The sequence below is a fragment of the Neopsephotus bourkii genome, unplaced genomic scaffold, assembly GCF_033783945.1.
Source record: "Neopsephotus bourkii isolate Nb327-2 ecotype Australia unplaced genomic scaffold, CSIRO-AGI_Nbou_v1 NB_1292, whole genome shotgun sequence".
Lineage (NCBI taxonomy): Eukaryota > Metazoa > Chordata > Aves > Psittaciformes > Psittacidae > Neopsephotus > Neopsephotus bourkii.
This window is the reverse complement of record NW_026901776.1, coordinates 7,190,107-7,213,899: the sequence shown is the minus strand read 5'-3', so window position 1 is coordinate 7,213,899 and position 23,793 is coordinate 7,190,107. Positions and strand designations below refer to the sequence as shown.

Sequence of the window (23,793 nt, the reverse complement as noted above, 5' to 3'; positions counted from 1 at the left end):
GTGAGAAGCTGCACAGGCAACTGATGTGGTGAGGAGGGTGCTTTCCCAGCACATCCTTTTGCTAACCTGAGCTGACGAGAGGAAGTTCCTCGAGAGCCCCGCCAAACCCGCAGAACTGATAGCTGCTGTTTGCAGAGCAGCATGCGCGCTTGGTAGGATCAAGAAACACAATTCTCATTTCTAAGAAAGCAAGGACTTCCTCAGGAGTTTCCCTTTTATCATTAAAAATTGACTGCTTGGAAGCAGCACATCTGAGCTGCCAAAACCTCCGCTGAAAAAAAGATAAGGATTCATTGGGAATATGGCAAGTACGTGTTTGTGGGTATTCTCCTTCTTGTTCTGCGATGAAGGAAAAGGAATCATTCATGGTGGGAAGTTTGTGATTTGTAATCACTTTTGGGGGGACCTTAAGGTGCCTCAAGCGATTAGGTGGGGTCAAACTCAGATTTTGATTTAAACAAGACTCAGCACTATATTCTCCTGTTGCTCTGGCAAGATGCAGCTAGCCTGAGAACTAGCCAGCACATCCTTCAGTCCAGATGTTAGGGCTCTTCCCCTTTCAGCCTGCCAGGAAGGCAGGTCTGACATCCCAGGGTATTCCCACCCTATATACGGTGTCACATAAGAAGAGCATTGTCATGACTGGCATGATTGCAGGCAATGCGTTTGCTCTGCTGTTCAGTTCAGGAAAATATTGCCCCCTGTCTCCCCTCCAAAGGTGGGTGCTGGATTTTGCAGGGGCAAAGTGAATTGGGAGAGCACAGAAAAAAGTGAGATTGGGAAAAAAGAAGTGGCTGTGACATCAGTATGGCAAAAAAACATGAGAAAGATAAACACGGAGGGAAATCAGAAGGAAAAGATGGTGGCTGAAACAAGGAAGAGAACTAGAAAAGTGAGTGAATACAGTAAATCGTAGAAAGAAGTGTATCCATTTTAAATGTGCTGCACCTGGGTAAACTACAAATTGTCTTTTGATGGAGAGATTGCTGGGAAAACTTACTTGGTCAGTATTATCCAGAAAGTCCTGCTGCATAGTAACGTCCTCTAACCTCAGTACCAAGAACCACTTTTCTCTGTCCTGCTGCAATGCCCCTTCTTTGCTTCCAACCCCCACCAAAGCTCTCAGGGCTCCAGGGGCACCTTCATGTGCCGTATGCCCCCCTCCCCAGGGAATCTGGTAGCCCATGCTAAAGATCAGCTCTGTAGCCTTGTCCCAGGTTTGGGCACCATAGTGGAGCTGTGAGAAGGGCTGTGTGTGAGAAAGAGCTGTGGGAAGCATCCGTGGGACCCTCCACCTGCTCTGCTTGGGGACCCCATGGAAGTGAACACACCCTCACCTTTGCTCCTTGTACCTGTGCCTAGTCTTGTACCTTGCTGTTCTGATCCTGACCTTGCCTTGCTGGTGTCCTGCCTCAGTTGGTCAAACCTGTCTCATCAATGGGGACTTGCCTGGGCTGCTGGCTGGCCCTGGGTACCATCACCAGACTCGCTGCTCTTCTTGTTGGGGCTTTCTGTGACCCTTGCTGGTGAGGGGCAGCCCTGCCTGTCTTGCTGCCACCTCAGATCCCATCCCTCAACTCCACACTGGATGCTCCTGGTCAAAATCTGTCTCTGAGAAACTTTGCTGTTCTGTCAAGGGAGATTTAGTGTTTCCAAGTGCACTGAGCACTCAGTAGCCCTGGGAAGTTGCCAGTGTCCTTGCAGAGCACATGTTGATGGGGCTGCTTGCTGATGAAGCATGGTGAATTGCATAGCCAGTGAGGAAGGGAAGTACAGGTGATGTTTCTACCCTTGGCACTAAAAACAATCTCTGCTGTTCCATTGAGCCTGGAGGCTTCTGGCAACAACAGGAAGAGAAGATTTAGCAAAAATCGCAGACCTCATAGGCTGCACAGAGCTGGTATTTTGTTTCTTGTTTTGACTAACAAATAAGGAAAACTGCAAACACGGTGGTAGACTTTGATTCCCATGACCTGAAACGACAGCCTGCCGGTGACTGAGCTGTCATTTGCCTTTCACATTCAAGAAGCTGCTAGGTGGCAGCTAGCACGGGACACACAAAACCGCTCTGCAGTACTGCCTGAGGGCTAATTTGGGGAAGCTAAAACTACAGAAGAGAGCAGAAAATCTGCTGCTAGCAATCTTGCTCACCCAAGTGGGATGGGGAGCCGTCAGCCCTCCGGAAAGCAGCAACAGGCTCTTGGCGCTGAATACCTGTGTGATTCAAGGAAGAGGCAAGAGGTCAGATGCCACCATGCAAGGACAGAGAAGCACGATCACATGGGATGCGGTGGCCCTGAACTATCTTTCTGCACCTTTTCAAACCAAATGGAAAAGGAGGAATTTGAAAGCTGAAAGAGTGTGGCAAAGGCAGAAGAGCTTAATGTTAGTAGGGGCTGCACAGTGCAGCTATTCACTGGTGCACTGGAAAAAGGGGTAGTGGGTGCTGGGATGCAGCTCCCACTCAGAGCCTGGAAACTGAAGTGTGTTTCCTCTTGGGGTCAGGCCTTCATCCTCCAAACTTACCCAAAATCTCCCTCTCATTTTGCAACAGCTAATGTTTTAGAAAAGGCATTTATGAATGTGTTTAGAATATTAATTTGAGAACAATTCTAAGTTTAATAATTCTTTTTTTCATTTTTTTTCTTAAAAGTTCCACTATTGTCACACGATAACCAGTGTGATATCTGTTCTAACTATGTCCTGCTATGAGCATGGTTAGAAGTGAAAAACAGTGCATCACTACAGTAAATGTGAATGGTGGGACTAGCTATAGGGAGGAATCAGAGGAGGGATTGTAATGTCTTTACCTGTACTGGGTCTTAAAATATTCCTGTTACTTGCAGAGGTGGACGTGCCCCTGAAAGCTTTAAAAATATTACATTGGTTAGTACATGTAACTTAAACACAAGCTTAATATTCTCACAACACAGTTCTGCTAGTCATTGTTAATTTAAGACATACCTGTGTTCTGTCCTCTTCCTTGTGCAGCCTGAACCTGTCCTAAGTAAACACCAAAAATGGGAAAGTGTTATTTAGGCCATGTTTGATTCAGTGGTGCTGCTACCTGGCTTTTTCACTCAGTCTCATTTTATAGCTTTCAGAGTTAATGGTTCATATAGAGAGAGTTTTATTAATATACTTTCTTAGAAGTTAACTATTTATTTTGAGCCCACTTGAAGAAGGATTGCCTTGCCCTGTCTCTCATGCAGTTTAGCATATTTAACATTTGCTTCTGTTATGACTATTACATGTACAGGTCTGCATTTAAAACGTTCGTAGTTACTGCTGTGATTTGCTTTCCCTTATGACTTTCCTTCTCTCACTCATGCTGGTTACCTATGTTTATTTCTATTTTCAGTGCCATCCAGTTGTACCGGTTGTGTGAGGGAGGTTAAAAAAGGGCCCCAAACCCAAAATACTCCCTTTCCTCTGAACAGATGCTACCCTTTCTGCAGAGAGTGAGAAATATAAGCAAGCAGGCAGACTGTAAATAATGAGACAATGACAAAATAATGTGGGAGAATTCATGTGTCTGAAATGTCTTCACCAGTGTCTACACAAAAGGCTTTTTTAAGGTGATTAGGTTATTAAGTTCCCATTGTTCAAAACTACTAAAGGCTCAAAGCATTTGCAGATGAAAACCACGTCTTTAATCTTGCCTCTCTTTTTCTTAATTATCCTTAAGAGGCTTGTGAACAAACTTATCCTTTAACAAGCCTTTATGCATTAGTTTTTTCAGAAAGATTAATTCCAAAGCCTGGTGAAATCAGTAGGAATGTTCTAGCTGGCTCCTGTGAACACTGGATAAAGGCCTATGAGATATTTTTATCCGTAAGATATCATAAATGAGACCATTTTGAATGGTTGTCTCAGAAAACAGGAATTGCTCCTCCTTGGGAACTTGATATTGCAAAATTAGGTAACAGCAAATAGTCTGTGTTTGACCCAAGCTTGAACCTTCACAGGCTGCTGAAAGCCTTTTGATGGGATTTCTAGGAGCTGTCCTGAGAGACCTTGTAAACTCCAGATGCCAAAGAGATCCTGTCTGAGGAAGTAACAGGCTCATCTGCCAAAACTGGCAATGCTTTTAAACTCTATAAGCTTGTAGCTCTGGCTCCAGATGGACCGCAGCTAGCCCAGGCTGTTTTCAGGCTGTGGAGGGACAAGTCTGTCTGTCCAGCAGAGTTGTATGGAGCTGTGTGTGACATGCCTCACACATGGGAGATTAGAATGTGCCAAAGCGATGGAAGAAAATTAGCTCTGATCCTGAGAATGCACCCTGTTTGCCACAACCATGCCCTTGTGTGAATATAGCACTCTTTACAAGGTCAGTGGAAACAACGTAAGAGAGAGACCAGCTTTGTTTCAGAAACATTTTATGCCACTTTTAAAATGAATTAACCCTACCCTCCACACCCATGTTAGCAACATGGATTTCTCTCTATGTTCCTTTTGACTGTGCTTTGCCCTTCTCACTTGCTCTGCTTCCCCACAGCAAGCTGTTCTCTGCCATGTTTTGGCTGGCTGGAGCCAACATGGTGGTGGTAGAGAGGGAGAGGTTGGGGCTGCACTTCTGTGGTCTTCAGCTCCGAGATGCCATTGAGCCTGCAGCATGTGAATGTGTCTTCAGGAAAGCAGAACTCTGTGCAAGCTCAAGGTTGAGGCAGGACTAGAATTTTGTGACACCCTGGGGTTGGGCAGTCACTCTGTGAACCCATAGAACTGAGTCAGAAATGAGAGCAGTGGAGTAAGCAACTCCTGGCTGGGAGCTTGGGAGCAAGCACGGAAGCATGGAGGCAGTAAAGCATACGGACAGTGGAGAGAAATGCAATTTGGAGTGGACCTTGCAAATGATGGGACCTCATCTGAGAAAGCAAGCAGCTACTCTGTGCACAAAGCATGCCTGTGTGACATGACTTTTGATTGCAATGTGCACAGCAGCAGTGATTTGTTCCCAGTCCTCAGCTAGGGACCAAGGAGCTGTGTGAGAAAGGATTGCTTGAAAAGCTGGAATGAGAGAGATCAAGTGAGTCTGTGACCCTTGGGAGTCTGCTCAGTTAACTGCTGTTGGAAAGAGGCAGAAGCTGGCATTATACCACAGCACAACTGAATTTAAAGTTGCTTCCAGAGCAGAAGAGAGTTTGCATCCACTTTCAAAGCCCACTTCCATTGCTGCTTCCCCCCTCAGGAGTGCATGCTGCCCTGGTGAAGGGCTGCACTTGCCAGCAGCGCAGATGGGAATAAGCTGTCAAATATCATGCTAGTCACATCAGTGGTTTTTCATTTAGCAGTTTTGCCACATCAAGCTTTTGAAGCAGGGGTCCTGTGATGGAACAGAGCCTCAGGTATTTTTCCTGTTTCTGTATCTTTGATAAACTGAAGATAGAGGGGAAAGAACCCTAGCAAGGATGGAGGAGTTTTGCCCTGCTCTAATGCTGTAATCTGCAAATCCTGCTTTTCCTTTGCCACTGTGAACTTTTGCCAGTATCAGTGGCAGGAAACGGAAATGCAGGAGCTCACAGCAGCCACAGCTGTGCTTATTTTGATTGTGCTCTATTTCAAGGTTTTTTACTTTTGAAGTGGCTTTTGCAGACAAACTACCAGTGCCCTGTGTGTCCCTGCGAGACAAGATGGACAGGAGAACATTTGATTCTGCTCGGTCAAGCCATACTCCAGTTGAGGCCAATGGCATCATCAGAAACTCGGGTCTGAACAATAGCAGTGAATCCCAAAGGCTTCTCAGATAGAGAAAGCTGATAAACTGCTTTGTGTCTGGTCATCACTTCAAAACTCTGATTGTCCTTTCTGGTGTTTGTTTCTTTGTTTGTTTTTTAAAGCAGTTCTTCTTTAGAATCAAGAAGGGATCAGGAGAATTCAGGAAGCTTTATCATGAGTACAGGCATGTTGGATGTGGTCCTAGAAATGAAGTCTGGAATCAGAAAACCCGAAGTAGGTCTCCACCACTCCTCCAGCTCACAATAACATGTCCGTAAGTCTGACCACTTTAATCTTTTGGGATTTAGTTTGTGTTTAGAACTTCAGTAAAGAAAATTTTGAAGAGGGATGGATCCAAATTGCAATGAAGTGAAGAGTGAGTGCCTTGGGGTTGTGGGTTTTGCTAGTTTTGGGGGTTTTAAAATTTTTTTTGTTATTCTAATTTTTTGACCAAAGGTTTGGTCTTATTCACACTGATTTCAGTGTTGCCAGAACTTTACCCTCAACGTATATCTCTGACTGGGGAACCTCAAACAGGGTTTCCTAATTGCTAGTAAAAACAATAATGGCCTCTTCTGTGCTCTACCATGTGCTTGGCTCTGAATTACTTGGCAGTAGGGACATCCACAGTTATGTATGTGAGAGCAAAGCTGAGCTCAAGGCACTCAGAAACAGTGACTGAGTATTAAACTTAATGGGGATCCAGCTACCTTTTTGTTCAAAAGTAATCATATCCCCATGCCCAAAAACTTGTAAACAGTTAAAAATAATCTCCTTTACTTGACCACACAGCCAACCAATTACACACTGTATGGGGAAACAACTCTAAATAAGAGTCACAGAATCATAGAATGGTCTGGGTTAGAAGGGAAATTAAAAGATCATGATCCAACCCCCCTGCCATGGGCAAGGACAGCTCCCACTAGACCAGGTTGCTCAAAGCCCCATCCAAACTGGCCTTGAACACTGTCAGGGATGGGGCAGCCACAAATTCTCTGTGCAACCTTTTCAGTGTCTCACCACCCTCATAGTAAATAATCTTTCACTAATAACTAATCTAAATCTCCTTCTTTTAATTTAAAGCCATTCACCCTTGTCCTATCCCTACATGCTCTTGTAAAAAGTTCCTCTTCACGTTTCTTGTAGGCCCCTTTAGGTACTAGAAGGCTAATATAAGATCTCCCCATAGCCTTTTTTTCTCCAGGTTGAACAACCCCAGCTCTCTCAGCCTGTCTTCATAGTAGAGGTGCTCCAGCCCTCTGACCATCTTTGTTGCCCTCCTCTGGACTCGCTCCAGCAGATGCATGTCCTTCTTACATTGGGGGCCGCAGAGCTGAACTCAAGTTGGGGGCAAATAAGAGCAGAGTAGAGGGGCAGGATCACCTCCCTTGACCTCCTGGTCACGCTCCTTTTGATGCAGCCCAGCATACGGTTGGCTTTCTGAGCTGCAGGTACACACTGCTGGATCATGTTGAGCTTCTCGTAAACCAACACCCCCAAGTCTTTCTCCTCAGGGCTGTTCTCAATCCATTTTTCACCTAGCTTGTATTTGTGCTTGGGGAATACTTGCATTGCAGGCTGTGAGCTGGATTGGGAGCAGGCTTCTGGACTGAGATGCAGAGCCCTGAGCAGCCACAACTCTGCTGTCAGTAACGCAAGTGGTATGCCAGGAATAACATCACATTTATGCCAGGCTCAGAACCACAGCCTGAGGTTTTTGAAAGAGCATTGGTTTAACATAAATCGGCATTTCAGAGCTCTCAGCCCTAAATTTAGATGGCTATGCAGCGCTTTGCATGATTTATCTTACAACTCAAGTCTCCCTTTGAGAGCATAAGAAGGAAGCAATAGGAAAACATGATTCAAACAACACAAGGCTTGTCTCAAGTGTTGCAAACCCCAGCATTTGTCAAGGCTGAAATGCAGATATTCACTAGAAAGGCTTCCCCAGAGCTGTAGGCAATCAGCATCTCTAACATTCAGGCCAAGCATCTATTTTTCAGTTTAAATCTGGACTTGGATCCAGTCACTGAGTTTGCTGAGGCTTGAAAGGCTATTGACTCATTGCTGCTTTAGAATACACTGTACTACATGTCTTGTGGCATACTTACTTCACCATACTTACTTGATGCTGCAGCTACCACAGATGAGTATGCTGGGTGAACACTGCTAGAACCTAAAAATAAGAGAATTTAATTTTCAGCTATTGAAAAAAAAAAAAAAAGCCCAATGTTAATGAATAAGAATAAATGGAGAAGGAAAGGTTAAGGAAAACCTGGTGTTCAAAAACCATATGAGAATGCCTTCACAGTGTTTTAATCTTTATAATCTGAAGGCTGTTACAAAAAAAATATATTAAAACTTTCATTTATTGAAAGTTACCACAAAATTAATTCTAAAATGAGTTGACCTATGTGTTGAACTCTCAGTCCAGACACGTGAATCAAAGAACTCTCTGTTGACCCCTCTACCTGAAAATCATGGCAGCATTTGAGGATGAAGAGCTTATAGGCCAATACATTTTATGTAAAGATAAAGACTAGCCATAATTTTACTGCAGATGAACTCCCATCTCAGCAAATCTACACTTGCTTGTGTTTATGTGAGACACAGTAATTCTGTATGTATCTCAAAGGCACAACTCCAGCCCATCTGGAAATGTTTTTTTATATCCATTCCTAATATTTCTACATTGAATTACTGAATTCATGATCCACTAAATCATGGCATATTCAGCTGTATGTCTTGTCATTTAAATTTTAGGGAAGCTGTAGGTCAGGAGGAAAGCAATGCAAACATGCCTGCTACTGACCTATATCTCTGACCCTATGCAGTCCCGGTCTAGTCTTGGCTGCAGCTGCAACTGTTGTGGTTCTGGTTGTTGCAGGTGTTGTGGTTGGCTTTGGCGTTGTAGTAGAAGGATCCATTGTCGTGGTTGTTGGTGTTGGGGTTGTGGTGGCCATTTGTGTAGCTGGTGTTGGCATGGGAGATGTTTGATATTCTTTGTGGACTGTGTCCCCTGTAGGAAAATCGATGGATGTGTGACATACATGGAAGCATTGTTAACCATGCTCACTATTTAAGGCAACCCAGACACTGGTGTTCTTCTCAGATGTCTACAAGCATCCTCATCTGCAGAGCCATATAGAGCCTTTGTTGCTGTGTGGATGTGTAACACAGATGCCTGTGTGACACAGTCTTACACCACTCTCCGGAGGGTGCTGACAACAACCTGTTGCAGCCTTAGTGATTTCCCTACACTCTTCTTCTTTGGCCAGGAACACCAATCAACCTGACAGATGTCTCAGAGCTATGAAATGGTTCAACCAGCCAGTTGCAGTTTCTGTTTTGCATCATCTTTTCTCAGCACAATTAAGCAGTTAGAAAGTCCATATAAATGGAAATCTGCTGGCATCTGGCAATAAAAGATGGCCATTCCGAGTCATAGATCAGAATAAAATATGCATTGCCCACCACAGAACTGAAATGCTTTTGGCAGAAACACAATTTTTAGGTAAGGGTGAATCAGGGAGAGGGTCAGATCCAGAGCAGGGAGCGTTAGGGCTTTGGGTGAGGAGAGCGGGGGAGCGCACCACCTGGGAGATGCCAATTTCATCTAACTTTAACTCATCTCACAGTTGCTACTACTTTTAAAATGTATCATCTGTTGTGAGAACAGAGACAATTCTAGTTGCAAAATCTGCATCCTAAATATTCTTATATGAATTGTTAAAACGCTTACAGTTCTTTCAAGTCATCATCTCAGAAAAAGAGCCTTCACCATTATCTTCTCCATCTGCATATTCTGTGTTCACCTCAGTCTTATTCCTCTCCTCCCTCTCACCCATAGCCGTGGGGGTGGCCTGACACACTGTGTACACTGAAAGGGAGTGGTGAGCTTGTGTTTTATTGATGGATGTTCTTTTGCAAAGCATCACCATGAAACTGGTGGATTAATTGCCACCTAATGCTAGGCAGTGGAAAAAATCAGATCTCAGACAGTATTAATGTGATAATGCTGAAAGGGGCCTCGGAAGAAAAACAGAACAACTCAGCTGAAAAAATCAGTATGAATGACTCTCTTTGGCTGAGCAGTGCCCTGCTCCACACTGCTGCTCTAAAAGAAAGAAGACAGAGGCCACAGTGAGTCTTCCCTGTGATCTGGTGCTGCTGGAGCAAGGAGCAAGCAACAGGGCTTTATACCCCAGGTTGCAAGGAGCAAGGAAGATAGGAGCTAACAGCATTAGCAGAAAACCCAAGGAAGCAGCACAGTAAGAGCAGAGAAAAGATGTTGCTTTTGTGCTTTTTGGCTGGGTTTCTGGTGGAGCCTTTAAAACAAGAGAAGGGCTTCACAGAGTTAGTTGTTCCCAGTGCTTCTGTGGGCAGGGTGCCCATCTCCCTCACGGTATCTTCAAAGGGTTTGCAGAAATGATGTTGCTTTGGTACTTGTTGGCTGGGTTTCTGGTAGAGCCTTTAACACAAGAGAAGGGCTCTCCAGGGCTGGCTGTTCCCAGTGCTCCTGTGGGCAGGGTGCCCATCTCCATCACAGCATCTTCCCATAGCATGTGGCCTGCATAGGAAATTGCTGAGAGCCTTATTGCAGGCTTCTGGAGTTCATGACACCCAAAGAACAGGCAAAAATTAAACTGCAAGGGTGCCCTCTCTTCTCTGAATTGGTACATGCCTTCCAAGCACCACTGCAGGTGCTCATATAATGGCACTGGTTTGGTCTGAAAGAGGCTGCAGAGAGGATGTTGAATGAGGGAGGTAAAGCTGTATGTATTACCAGTGTCAGACTGCTTCCCGTAAGCATCTGCAGATGGGACAGATACTGTAAATGAACACCAAGATCCCCAACACATACCTTGTTCTGCTGCTTTTTCTGATGTGTTAGTGCTATCTGCACTCTTCATAATTTTAAGGTCTTGCTCTGGCTTTTTAGGCTCTGAAACAAAATGAAGTATGTTAGGAAAGGTAGCTCTGACAGAAAATACTTTTTGCTCTCATATTTAGAGATTATCAGTCACCATGGAAGGCATCCCATCACCTGGCACGAGGTATGTCAGTCAGTCCAACCAGAGCTTTCCCACAAAGAAAGAAAAAGTGGTGGCTGGGTGCCTCTAGAGGGTAGCCAACCCCTATTTCTGGTGCTTAATTTAGGCATTTTTACTGCCCAAAACTTCCTGCCAATATCAATAGAAATTCTGAAGTGAGCAATAAATACAGGGTTTTACCAGTAATAAACCAGTACTCATGAGAATAATGCATCATGTTGTTGATTTTTCTTCTGAGTAGCAGCGTGTCCTCAGAATCAGGGTCACAGTATGTGCAGGGCATTTGGGGAACACAGGTTATCATGCAGTATTTCAGGCACTAAGTCAGGTTCTGATCTAGTTATTTCTTGCCTGACACTGTCACATCATCATGGGACCAAATCCCGAATGACACAGAGTGGCTTAGAAGGAAAAGGGAGATTTTTTTTGTCCTTTTTTATTCTTCTAAGACCCAAAGTCATCAAAGTACTTGGAAAATTTATAGCAGTTCATTTACTGCTACCCTGCAAAAGAATCTGCCTCTGCTTTTATGTCTGACTGAGTACCAGAGGATTTTGATCTTCCTTTTTTTTTCCTCTTCTCTAGTTATTTTGGCAGCTTTGAACTATTAAAGAAATTAGCCCAGGGATAATGGTTTCCTAAAAATTTGTGTTATTTTTTTAAACCAGCATTTTTTATTGTTTCTACGAGCTGTGAATAGTTACAATTTTGGGAAGGTTATTTCTTGCTGTGCCCAGAATTTGGGAAACACTGTAACCACTTAGCAGCATTTAAAGAAATCTCAGGCACTCTGAATCTCTGGTGTCCCTGGGATGGGGACCAAAATTGCATCTCTGACAGCTGATGAGGGCTTTTTGCTAATCTGGCAGCAAGTGAAAGTAATCCTCAAGGGACTGCCTTTGTGTCCTACTGATAATTGGTTTGAGTATCCAAGTGAACAATGTGGTAATTTAATGTAATTTAAATCAGAAGAAAATGGTAGCTTTTTAAAAATTATAAAAGAAGTAGGAAATCCTGTATCACAAAATGGCACTAGCACCAGAGATCTTTATCTTAAGAAAAAGCTGTTTCTAACAGCTGAGATGACTGGGCTCAGGTGGCAGGGCTAAGGAGTGCTGACAGGGACAAGCAGGGCTTGGGAAGGTGAATTCTGACCATAAGATTTCTTTACTACCTATGGCATACAGCTGGGCAAAGCAAGGCAATGGCAATCACTGGATTTCATGTAACAGTGACTATTTGTGCCTTTGATCATTCTGGGTTTTCTCTGCTTGAATGTACAGTCTCTGTTGCTAGGATCCTAGCATTTTCATTCACCCTGTTTGATTCAAGAACAAAGTGAAGGGAAGCTGCTTGAGTCTTTGGTTTGCTGGAGGAACATGTTCTTGATATTTTGTTTGAATGACTGAGCTATGACATGGTGATGCTCCCTGTTTCTGTGCTGATTCTTACATAATGTGGGTTTAGCACTGGTGGAAGAACTGATTGCTTTCAGCCTGCTGACCTCTACTCTGGCTGTGATTGTCCCTAGTCTAGTTTGAGATGTTTGGGCTGATGCCTAAAGTGTTGGGTATATTTGGGAACGATGAGATGTGGTTTTAGCAAATGTTTCATAGAAAAAGCCAAGACTGCAAAGGTATTCTAAACTAAGGGCATAGCTTTGAGTGATGCATACTCAGTCTGAACAGCTACAGCTTTCAGATTTGCCTTTGTGCAAATAAAAACCTGAAGATGAGGAAAAAGCTCTTTACTTCGCTTCCAAGGACCAAGCAATAATGTACAGGAGATGGACTCGAAGGACTCTAAGTAACCTCTGTGTGCCCTTGAATGGATGCACCCACTGACAGGCTTTTGAGTTCATGGAGAAGCTAAGGCAGGTTTTGTTACACCACAGCTCACTGGATAAGCTCAGGGGGCTCAGGCTCAGCAATCAGCCAAAGAGCTGTGTTAGGGAAGTGTATAGCAATGCAAGACATTCATTTTGTTTTCATTCACATCCCCATGGGAATAGACTGAACTTTAAACAGTTGTTACAGGGGGCACAAACAAGTGTCATTTCAGTGACAGGGGCACTTCATGTGCTCTTGAATATCAGCTACCACCTGGTGTGAGACTTGATCAAAGACCTCTGAAAACAACTAAATTATTTAAACTGAGTCTTACAGTGTAGGATGCTGACTAAAATGGTTATACAGAGTAGTTCCTTATAGTACCATCCTTAGCTAAAGCTGCTGTGCATTGCCATCTGTGTCATTAGTATTATATAATTATTTTTATTATTATACTCTCAGCACTGTATATCAAGAGATAACATTAATAACATCAGAGAAAGTCAATGTGCATAACCTCAGATGCTTTCAAATAATCAGTACAACATCATACTCACTAACAGATTTAAAGCAAGGGGGAAAGCACTTGGAAACAGAAGTCTCTGAAATATGGTGACCAAAAAATAGAAATTGTCTGGGATAATTTCCATATGCTTAACATAAAAAAATACCATGACAGATTTTGATGAGATGCTAAGGGATGCATGATCTTCTTACTCTGAATAGTTATATCTTTGCGTCGCACAACTGAGAAGCTGGAACATATAGTTGTGAATGGATGTAAGGGAAAGTCAGTCACAATTACTTGCCTGATTTAACAGCTGTGCTTTTTGAAGAGGAATATTCCAGAGTTGATGGATATGTCACACCTTTTCTTGGCTTGCCCTCTTAGAAAAACAAAACAACAATTAGAAAACATCACAAAATATTCTAAGTTTTCTTGCAATAAAATTCTCATCTAACATACATGCTCAGAATCAGACCTCACTTCTTTACTGCTCAACTCATTTTTCTTTCTGATGGCAGAATCTCGAAACCATGTCACTAAAAATGCCAGTGCCTAAATCCAGCATCATAAAAAAAAAAGGTTAGAAAGCATGAAAACACAGTCCTGGGAAGGATTTGGAGAGGGCAGTCTGTTTATTCCTTTGCTCTCAAATGGTGTTAAGCATATGGGAGCCATTCCTGAAGGGCATCTGTGTAACCTGTACTTAAGCCCATGGCTTCCCTAGGCAACCTTTTCCAGAGCCCAACTATACAATTGACTTTAGAAAGCATGTTTGATGTGGGATTCATTTCATCACGCACACACCATTCTTCTCTGACTTGACTTTTGCAAGATGCCATTTCTGGCAATAGTCTTTAGCAGTAATAACAGTAAGAGAATGCTGTGCTTGTGTGTGGGAACATATGGCACCTATATTTATATCTAAAATGAGGATCCTGTCTTAAAACAATGAGGCACGTTTCCCAGTTAAGCTTTAAACCGCAAATCTTTTTAGTGCTGCAGCAGATGCCATCTCTATTGGTACATGCAGACATGCAATTTCATCTTTTGGGGCAGTTTTTATATTCCCACATATGACTGAATGAAAAGTGTGGCAGTATAGGGAAGACAGCCCTGGACTCTAGGAACTGGTGGATGTAGGATTTCCAGACTGTGGTGACTGTCTCTGCAAGATGCTGTGCTGTGTCATGCATCTGGACCACCTCAGATGAGACCTACCTCCACCTCCTGCAAAACTTGAGTTGTGACGGTGACGCTAGGTTTGCTTTCCTTTATTCCCTTGGTTACTTGGTAGATTCTTTGGGAAGATGTATATAGCAGAGGCAATGATGGAAAGAGCTGTTCCCTTTCTCATTTACAGTGGTATAAAATGAAAGCAGCTCCACTGAAGTCAGCACAGATTCACCAAAGACCAGAGCAGGCCAGTTAGCATGGAAGAACAACCTGGAAAGAGCTTCCTTCTTGCCTAAGCCTTTCTCAGAAGCTGGCTTAAGTGAAGGGATGCAGGTTTTCACATCCACTTTTCCTGGAGCTAAAACTGGGATCAGGAGCCAAGGAGGACCCGGGAGCTCTTCTGCCAGTTTGGTAGAAACATGGAAAAGGTATAGGATTGCAGATGATTTCTAAATGCATTTCTTTATCCCCAACAGAAGCAGAGCTGTCAGGTATGAGTGGTTGGTACATGGATGCAGCACTAGCGTAATAATCTGATCTTTATTTAAAGTATTTCTGTGCTAATCTGATTTCTAATGCAAACCTGAAGCCCACTGCTGTGCAAATAAGCTAACTAGTGTGGGGATGCTGGCTGCTCCTGGACTACGGGGTTTTTGATCAACAGCAGCTTGCGTTCCATCTGTGATCACGAGGTAGGTCTGAAGCCTGGCCTGAATGTGGCCCTGCTCTCTGGGGCAATGGTAATATGTCTTTTTCACTGTCTGGAAGAAGTTACATCTAGGTTGGAGTTTGCTTAATGTACTTAAAAATGGATTTACATGTGGGCTGAAAACCTCAGCTTCTGGACATTGAAGTACAAGCAATGGGGTGGTGGTTGCTCACCCTCTCACGCTTATTTGTGACTAGCATACTTAGGCTTCTAGGACTCTATTTTCCTAAACCACTAGCTGCAAAACTGCCACTAAAGTGAATGGAGTCATTCAGCTGAGCACCAAAGCATTTTAGTGCTTGAAAGTGAATACCAGGGCATTTGCATACCTCCTGGTGTGCTGGCTGCTTTAATCCCAGAGGACAGACCTCCTTCCCCACTGCCCCTAAATCACGCCACTTCTTCACCAGAGGATTCCTCTTCTGTGTTCTTTTGTGTGGATGCTCATTCACAATTTAAACATCACAAACTCTTGGAGACAATATTCTAACTAGGAATAAACTCTTGGCACATTACCAGGGTGCAGTATCGCACACAGGTTTGGCCTCTTAAAAAGGAATTTGGCTGGAGAATAGGGAACTCAGTTCAAGCTCTAAAGCTGTCCTGAAAAATAATGCTTTAGGTGACTTTGTGTTTTTACTGGGGAATGCTTTAAGCAACTCTTTTTTATGACTAATAATTGTAAAATTGTAAAAAAAACCCCAAACAACCCAAACCCCACTCATCTCTTTTTGTGAGTGAGATCTATCTGCATTCAGCCTCAGGCTGCTGAGATGAATTACACAGCCTTCCTGGCATTGTAGTCTTTTAAATTTCCCACTAAAATTCTAGAATCCCTACATTTTCAGTAGGTATAGTGAGAGTATTCCTCCTATTTAGATATGAAATATGATATTATATATGTTATGGGATGTATTATGTTAGAGTTCTGCTTGAGCTAGTTTATAAACCAGGTAGTTCCACTGACATCAGTGAGAGCACTCAGCATGTGTAAAATTAAACACATGAGGGACAAACCCCATCATGCCTACACATACCCAGATTTCTTATCACCTCCTCTTACATGTGCTTGTAACTTTCTCTTTTATCTTCTTATACAGTGTCTCATTAATTAAGAATAAAGGTTTGTTACTATAAATCAAAAATTCCTACAGTTTTATGGGATAACAACTGAGCAGCTGCTGAGGTAAAAAAGCCTCATTTCCCATTTATGTACCAGAATTACAATGTGCTGTTTGTCAGGGAAAAACCAGCAACAAGTACAAGAAGCAATTCAGCTATTCCAGGAAATTCCTACTTATCCAAAATAAATCCTCCTCATAATGTGGTGTACCCATGGCAGAATGCTGTAAAAAATGCATCCAAATATATTAATGTAAACTCCAGATGACAGTCCGTTTTGGTCAGTTTCTTTCACATGAAAAGAACATTTCTTTACTTTTAGTGCCTGTACAGTTGCTCGAGGTGTTGATTTTTCCAGGAATGAAGTAGTTAACTAATATCAATTGGTCATACCTATCCTAAACCTAAGTGTAGACCAACAAGAACTGAGACCCTGCGTGGATGCAGCAGGAAGTTAGATTTAGAAACTGTATGTAAAACAATGTAAATGGGACCCTCCTTTCTCACAGGTAGAATTAGTGCAGGTAGATTGAAGATAATATAAAGCTGGTGAAAAAAGTATCTGTGAATTTTGTCAGTGAATGCAAGTAAGCTGCGGTATATAATACAGGGGCAAGAAATGAATGAACATTAAATTAAGATGGATTTCCCTGCATTGACATCAAAACTGGCTAGTAGCAATGGGGAGAATTCGCAACATACTTGGGATGCACCAATTGAATTAATTAACACAGGGTTTGCATAAACGCAGTATGGCTATATGCCACTTGAGGTGGGTTGACAAAAGTCACTTTAGAAGGTGGGAAATCAGGTGCAGGCAGAGGATGCTTCAAATGGCCAAAAGGCTCTTTAGTTCCCTTAGCAGCAGTATTTACCACGGTGGAAAGTGAGTGCAAATAGGAAGACCTCCCTGTCAATACCAAGGCTCTGATTTTATGCATCAGTAGCAGGAATGAAGATGTCTTCAGACTGCCTGTTACCCTTGCAGTAGGCTCAGACCTACACTGGGGCTGAACCAAGCACACTGCTGGCAAGTTATATGTCTCTCTGCAGGCTATATAGGAAGCCCATAATAAAAATGGTCTCAAATGTGTTACTGATGGTAAAACCAGGTGGGGTGGGCCTGTGGTGACTAAACAGGTCTCTAAAGAAGGCTGCTGCCCCCTCTGCCCACTGCTGCCTGGATGGTTGGGCAGTGGGGAGCAGCTGGGGAGGGCAGGCAGCTCTGGTGCTCCACCATGGTACCTGACACGAGGAAGGACTCCCTCCAGCGCGGCAAGGACAGGGACCGGACCCCATTGGAGAAGCTCCCTCGGTAACCAGAGTGGCCAGCAACTTTCTGGACAAGGATCTTCCCACCTGTGTTGTCGATTATACCACTGCAACGGGAAAACATGGTGTCTGAAGGCAGAAAATCCCCCCCAAAAAAACTTAGAGACTGTTCAACAAAGCAAGAGGTAGGAAGCATTCACTTTTACCTTTAAACCAGGGGCTGTAGTGGAGCTGTGGCACTACTACTAAGTCTGCTGCTAAGGAGTATCTGTGTTTCTGTGCCCTGTGCTTCTTCCACACAGAGAAGAGCAGTTTGTTACAAAGTGCTGTCAGGATGTGTTTGCTATTCTTGCTGATTTACTGGTCCTGTGTTTAAGGTTGACCTAGTTGCACACAAGAACAAGCTACTGCCTTCGTTAAAATTCCTACGAGCTTGATTGAATGACTGAAGATACAAGTAGAGGTACTCAGAGGAGTTTTGGAGCCAACCGCGTGATGACAGAAATACAAATCTGAGGCGAACCTCCCACTTACTTGACTTTTTCTTTTGTAAAAAAAAAAATAGCATTTTCTTTGAGTTCCCCTATGTATCACCTGCAGTAAACTCAGCCGGGTTCTGACCTCAGCCTGGAGTAAACTAAACACAATATTGCTGGAAGCAGAGAAAACCTGGCAGGCTCCATGTGTGAGGCACATTAAATGGTGTTTGACATGACATAAAATGCATTTTGTACAGTAAACCTTTGGTGCATACAACCTGACACAGCATCATTAGTAGAGCAGGCAAACCGGGAAGTGACTGTGACACGAAAGGGGCAGTAGGACTGGAAGGAAAATAAGTAATGGGCAGCAAACAATGGTGAAGAAAATGTTAGAGCTGTAGCTTTCTCAGATGATTACAAGAAGCTGCTAGTAATACAACTGTAAGGAAAGGAAATTTACTGTCTGCAGAAATGCAGCATATAAGTTAAACCCACCCAAACCCAGCTGGCAAACAAGGAAACTGGAAACCCTCACTGCAACAATATAGACAGCCAGCATTTGAGCTACGGAGGAAACTGCAGTCTCTATCAGTATTTTGTAGTTCCCCTTTGGGACAAGCTCTGTGTGCAGAGACAAACAATTTCCATTGTACACTAGTATCTGAAGGAAGAATCTGGTTTGAAAGCCAGTCACCCAGCAGTCACCCCCTAACAAGGGGCTGAGCGGGCAGAGCTGACACCAGGAGGTGGCAGCCCTATGCACACAGGCACGCCAGCCTGCGCTCTGCACAGCACAGAGGTAAGGTACAGAGTCCCGAAATATTCAGCTGCTTCACAGAACTGGAAGCACTGCAGTAGCTCAAATAACTCTGTATGAAGTCACGTTGTCAATCAGGCTTTATGAATTCTTACTGCATTTTCAGCTGAATGTATCCTGTCCCTGCATCCTGCCTACAGTTATGGTGTGTTTTGGTGGTGAAGTTATTCTCCATTAAAATTTTATGCACCTTTTTGCATGGATAATCAAACTCAGCAAAATTTGCACCATAAAATCATGTTGTAAATTTGCTTCAGTGACTTTTCTGTAGCAGGACAGCTCTTGATGTCAAGGACAGTTAAATTCAAATCTGGAGAATCAAAACCAATTCCAGAAGTATGAGAGTTTTATGCATTCATCCCTTGTGATATGCCTATTTTTTCTGAAGCTTTATTAGTAGCAGCAGCTCTATCCTATCTTCTGCTTGGATAAGAACAGTAGAATAGCAATTTGCTATGCATGAATGAGAGATCTGCAGCTCTCAAGACAATTCTCCAAAGACTGAGAAGTGTGTTCAAACATGACTGATTTGAACAGGGACACGGGATTGTATAGGATTGACAGCACTTTTAAAGGGTGGATCACTTGCATCACACATGGTCTTTCTCACAGGTTTTCTACTAGAAGAGCAGTGTGCAGTCAAACCCACAAGGCAGTAGGAACTTTAAAGGGTTTGAGAAGCTGAGAACTCCCTACACCAAATGACATGTTTTTCTGAGCCCCTTGCTCATTTATATGCACTCACCTGTGAATTGCAGCATTGCACACGCTGGAAAAGGAAGCATAAATGTCTGTGCCATAAACACGGTATTTTACATCTTGACACCCAGGAGGGCATTTTGCAATGAATTCTGGATTTATTATCTTCCCCGCCTTGACATCGCAATCGATCTGGGGCACATCTGTGAGTACAAAATCTTCGTAAAGTCAGAGTGATTGTTTTCATAGCTGAGTGATCTTGTCATGAAACAATGAGTAACTGAGTGTCAGGGATGCCCTCCTCTTGTACCTCTGTATCAGCGGTTTTGGGTTACAAGACATGTCTATGTGTTCTGCATCTCTAAAATAACACATAATGCCCCCTATACCGAGGGATGTGGCTGTAACTAAGGATGGAATAAAGCAGCCTCAGGGTATTTCTAACCTTCAGTGTTTGCTTCTTTGAAGGAAATATCCTTTATGACACTTTGCTGGAAAGAGAAAGAAATGTAGTTACCCAGGCCGTGGTTCACACGTGGGAAGGAGGGTTTAGGGAAAGCGGTGGCTGTGAGTCAGGACAGGGAAGGACAGAGCACACACAAGGCAGGATGCTTCCCAGACCTCCCACTGTGCTAACGTAGCTCTGTTCCATCTGTAACACCAGGCTACAGCCACAGCCCATTATCTTGTCTTGATTTTTAAAAACGTTTGCTGGGTACAATTTACTTTGAACCAGGGGTTAAAGCATGATTTCACTGCCTCACAGCGGGCTGGTTTGTCAACTAGATGAGTAAAATGATCTGTGGACAGAGATGCTTTTACAGTGATGCTTTTACAGCATTAGAGCTGAAAGTTATATATCCTAGTGCACAGAATATACACCACTTGGATCATGCTAATCAGCTACATATGCTTTGTGTTACAGCAGGTCCATTTCACCTATTTATGTCTCTCTGTGCTTGCTTAGATCCTTGAGTAGTCCCTAATGACCTACGAAGACATATTTTAGTAGTGAAGCACACAATTTTCACTTTACACACATTCAACAGCACACACTTTACTAAGTGATTTGATTTCAGTAAAAGAACCTGTTAGGTAACATATGCTTCCATTGGCTCTGCAGACAATTGTGAACAGTTACCCCAATATAACCTCACTTTGCACTTTTTTGTTATGCATCAGCCATGCCCCCTGCAAAGCAGTCAAGAATTCTACTGGGACCACTTACATAGCTTAGCCTTTTTCATCCTCCTTGTGGCTTCCTTAGCTGCATATGTACAGGTGAGAAACACACCTAAAACAAAGAAAACTTAGTATCAGGAAGAAGGGTGACTATCAGCATCAATCTATAACAAACTCCTGTGCATGAGATTTCCCAAATTTGAATCATCAGGTTGAAAAAATGAAATGGGAATATTCTCAGCTACATCTAGGTTTCTACCTGTTGGTTAACTTTGCAGTCAAGATGGCATCTACTGTGAGGCGGTTTTATGAAGGGCATTAAAGATTAGTTCACACATTCATCTGTGAAACTCACTACCAAAAGATACCATTGAGTTAATGTGGTCCAGAAAACTGTGAAAGCCCCCAGTATTTCTACAAGTGATGGAAACTCCTTTTAATCGGTGTGATAGAGATGGCAGTGAAACAATATGCACTGGGCATAAAGCAGCTGGGAAGCTACAAAGATCCTTCTTAACAGCCTGGTAGGGAGGTTAACTTTTAATCATGTGTTGTGGTGTTCCATTCACTGGTGGTAGCAGCATTACAGACTGTAGGAGGGTCTACTGTGGTGTGTCCCAGTATCCTGTCTCAGCAAGGGAACTGATTTTCTTTGGTAATCAGAATTATGATTTTAAAAGTGAAAGAGACATAAACTGTTATGTTGAAACATACAACATGATATATGGATGCATCTTACGTTGTTAGGTTTACTTGCTAAGTGCACAACATAGGAAAACTCTTCACTCTTCATTCTCTTTACTTATTTTGCACTATATTATGGGCAATTAATAACTTCATTACAAATATCCTGACTTTCCTATTCACCTTTCCCTTCTCTGAGCTTTCAAAAAGGGATTGGAACTCTATGATGTGGTGGCTGATCCTCTAATCATTTAATCTTACTAGAATATGCAACAACAGTCTTCTTTTTTTTATGTTCTTCTCCCTCTAGACTTGCTGCAGAGAGTTTGCAGACTTAATCATTCTCAGAACCTGCTCAAAAGGAAAAATCAGTCTCATAGTGTCTGAAGCGACAGTGTAGAGATGCAGTGTTGGGGCCTTTTGTCACTGGTGCAGTTCTGCAACTAAGACAAAACTGTAGTTAGGAAAAAAGGAGCAAACCAGTGAAAAATAAACTGCAAAGTCCTAGCTACATGCAATGTTAGGGCATAATTTAATGTGGAGGACATAATTTGATCTCTTAGTAAGGACAGAGAAACTATACAGGTAGCTATGAATTAACTAAGAATAGCTATCCTGTTAGACTTGAGGATCCAAGCTAAAGGGAATACTGCCTGGGAATATCACAGTTAAAGTCACACAGCAGTGTTAGGCTGTGTGGTGGCTGGATCTGCATCAAAGGGAGACATTTAAGGAAAGTACACTAAGAAACCATGCTTGATCAACCAGAATGTTCATGTATGATGAATTGCAGATTCTGGAGTCTCTACATGTTCCCAAAAAACAAGATCCTGTCTGACTGCCAAGGTAAAGAAAATAGGAGACATTTATAGCCTTTTCCCTTTGGCATCTTCTTGTTCAGGGGAAGAGCAAGACCACATTAAAATTGGAAAAGGATATTCCCTTGTAAAAAAAGGAAAGAAACCAAACCAGATGACTTTTATTTGGAGGGAATCTTTACATTACAGACATTTTTCAGGGCCCATTTTGCCATCTGGTATGGACTGCATGTAATTGGTCATGTACTTAGAAATCTTTGCAAGTAATTAATATTGTTTCTATCCCAAAGTCAAGAAATTTGGGTAGGCTGTTTCTGAGAAGCTGTGCCAAGGGTTACTCCACCTGCCTTTGAGAAAGCTTCATCAGCCATGGAGTCCAAAAGGAAGAGAAGAAGCCAGTGGACACTGGTCAGCCAGGGCAGGAACACAAAAACCCACGAACTACTAATTGTAGCACACCAACTGCACTTACCAAAGAAGATTGCAATGACTGTGGTCTTCATGGTGGATGTGTCACTAAGGAGCTGGATGTGTCACTAATGAGCTCTGAAAAGGAAAAGAATACATCAGGCTGCATTTAGAGGTATTGGAGATGAGGTGGGAATGGCAGGTGAAGGGGAACTGTGCATTCTTCTTCAACCTTTCACAGTTGTCACATGCTGCATCCTCTTCTCAAGCTTCGTAGAGCAGCTGATGTCCCCAGAGGAGATGGTGATTGGGCTGTGACCAAAAAACAGTCCCTCCCATGGACTAATTATTTACTTCTGTCCAAGATTTGCCTTTTGCTTCAGGATACCAAGATTTCATTCCACATGCTACTGTATGGCTATATGTGACTTGAGATGGGTTGACAAGTTCATCTGCTACTCTTCTAAGGCATAATCACAGAATTGTATTGCCTGTACATCAAACTGCACTATGTAATCTCATCAAGATAGGGGGAACATATGTCCATTCATTCCTGAAGGACGTTGCATGAAATAATAGTGCCATAGTTTGTGAGCCAAATTACTGGTTTCTTTGCTGACGATCTGTGTGCATGCAGACATGAGCACCCGAGATTAAGAGGACACTGTCATAACATCTGGACAATGTTTTAGTTCAGATGCTTTTCTCCGCACTTATATGCTATCACTGCATCAGAGGTATCAAAAAATTGTCCCCTTGCAATGAGTTCTCACTTCAGGTCAACCCCAGAAAAAGAAGAGGCAGAATAAGGGTAGCAGCCATTTGCAGAAACACCATGCACCATTAAAAAATATACTCACACTAACTTAGGCTTTGGAAAAGGCATCTTAATATGAGCATGGGTGAATAAAGTCATCATCAGTATCTTTATTTAAAGCCAAAGAGATCTGCAAGAGTTTGTCCTGACAGTGTTTGGCTCAATGCTGAGGTATTTTCAACTTCCAGTTTCTTTAGTGCAGAAAAGGTCTGAGACAGTAAAGGGCCAATGTGTGCTTTGTGCAGAAAGTCCAGTACTACTTCTCACATCTCATGAAATGTAAACCCACCTGTACCATCAGTGCTGCACAGACTTCTCATGGATTTCTGAAGGCTCAGCGCCCCAAGCCATGCTGTCCGCAGGCCAAGGCCAGCTGCCCCAGGATCCCAGTCCTCCCGGGTGGCAGTGCCCCAGTCATGGCTGCTATTGCAATCTCTACTTAGTCTGCTGTTGGCATTGCTTTTCAAGGCCATAGAAAGTGGGTTCATTTTTTTTTTCCCT

At 43.0% G+C, this 23,793-nt stretch overlaps 1 protein-coding gene across 4 annotated transcripts in view; it reads right to left on the bottom strand.

Annotated features, from left to right (window-relative positions):
* Nucleotides 1–22,570, bottom strand: part of VIT (vitrin) — a 37,036-nt gene extending 14,466 nt beyond the window's left edge. For 2 of the 4 annotated variants that reach the window (XM_061365840.1, XM_061365841.1), the window contains exons 1-11: nucleotides 22,540–22,570; nucleotides 20,612–20,677; nucleotides 19,430–19,586; nucleotides 17,359–17,492; nucleotides 13,411–13,488; nucleotides 10,583–10,663; nucleotides 8,531–8,737; nucleotides 7,844–7,894; nucleotides 2,965–3,003; nucleotides 2,811–2,867; nucleotides 2,152–2,214 (exon numbers count right to left, since the gene is read on the bottom strand). In XM_061365840.1, coding sequence (XP_061221824.1) covers nucleotides 2,152–2,214; nucleotides 2,811–2,867; nucleotides 2,965–3,003; nucleotides 7,844–7,894; nucleotides 8,531–8,737; nucleotides 10,583–10,663; nucleotides 13,411–13,488; nucleotides 17,359–17,492; nucleotides 19,430–19,586; nucleotides 20,612–20,677; nucleotides 22,540–22,570 — 964 coding nt within the window. Of the gene's footprint in view, nucleotides 1–2,151; nucleotides 2,215–2,810; nucleotides 2,868–2,964; nucleotides 3,004–7,843; nucleotides 7,895–8,530; nucleotides 8,738–10,582; nucleotides 10,664–13,410; nucleotides 13,489–17,358; nucleotides 17,493–19,429; nucleotides 19,602–20,611; nucleotides 20,678–22,539 lie in introns of all 4 variants that reach the window. The other 2 variants (XM_061365842.1, XM_061365843.1) reach the window with 2 other exon arrangements.
* Between the last annotated feature and the right edge of the window lie 1,223 nt (nucleotides 22,571–23,793).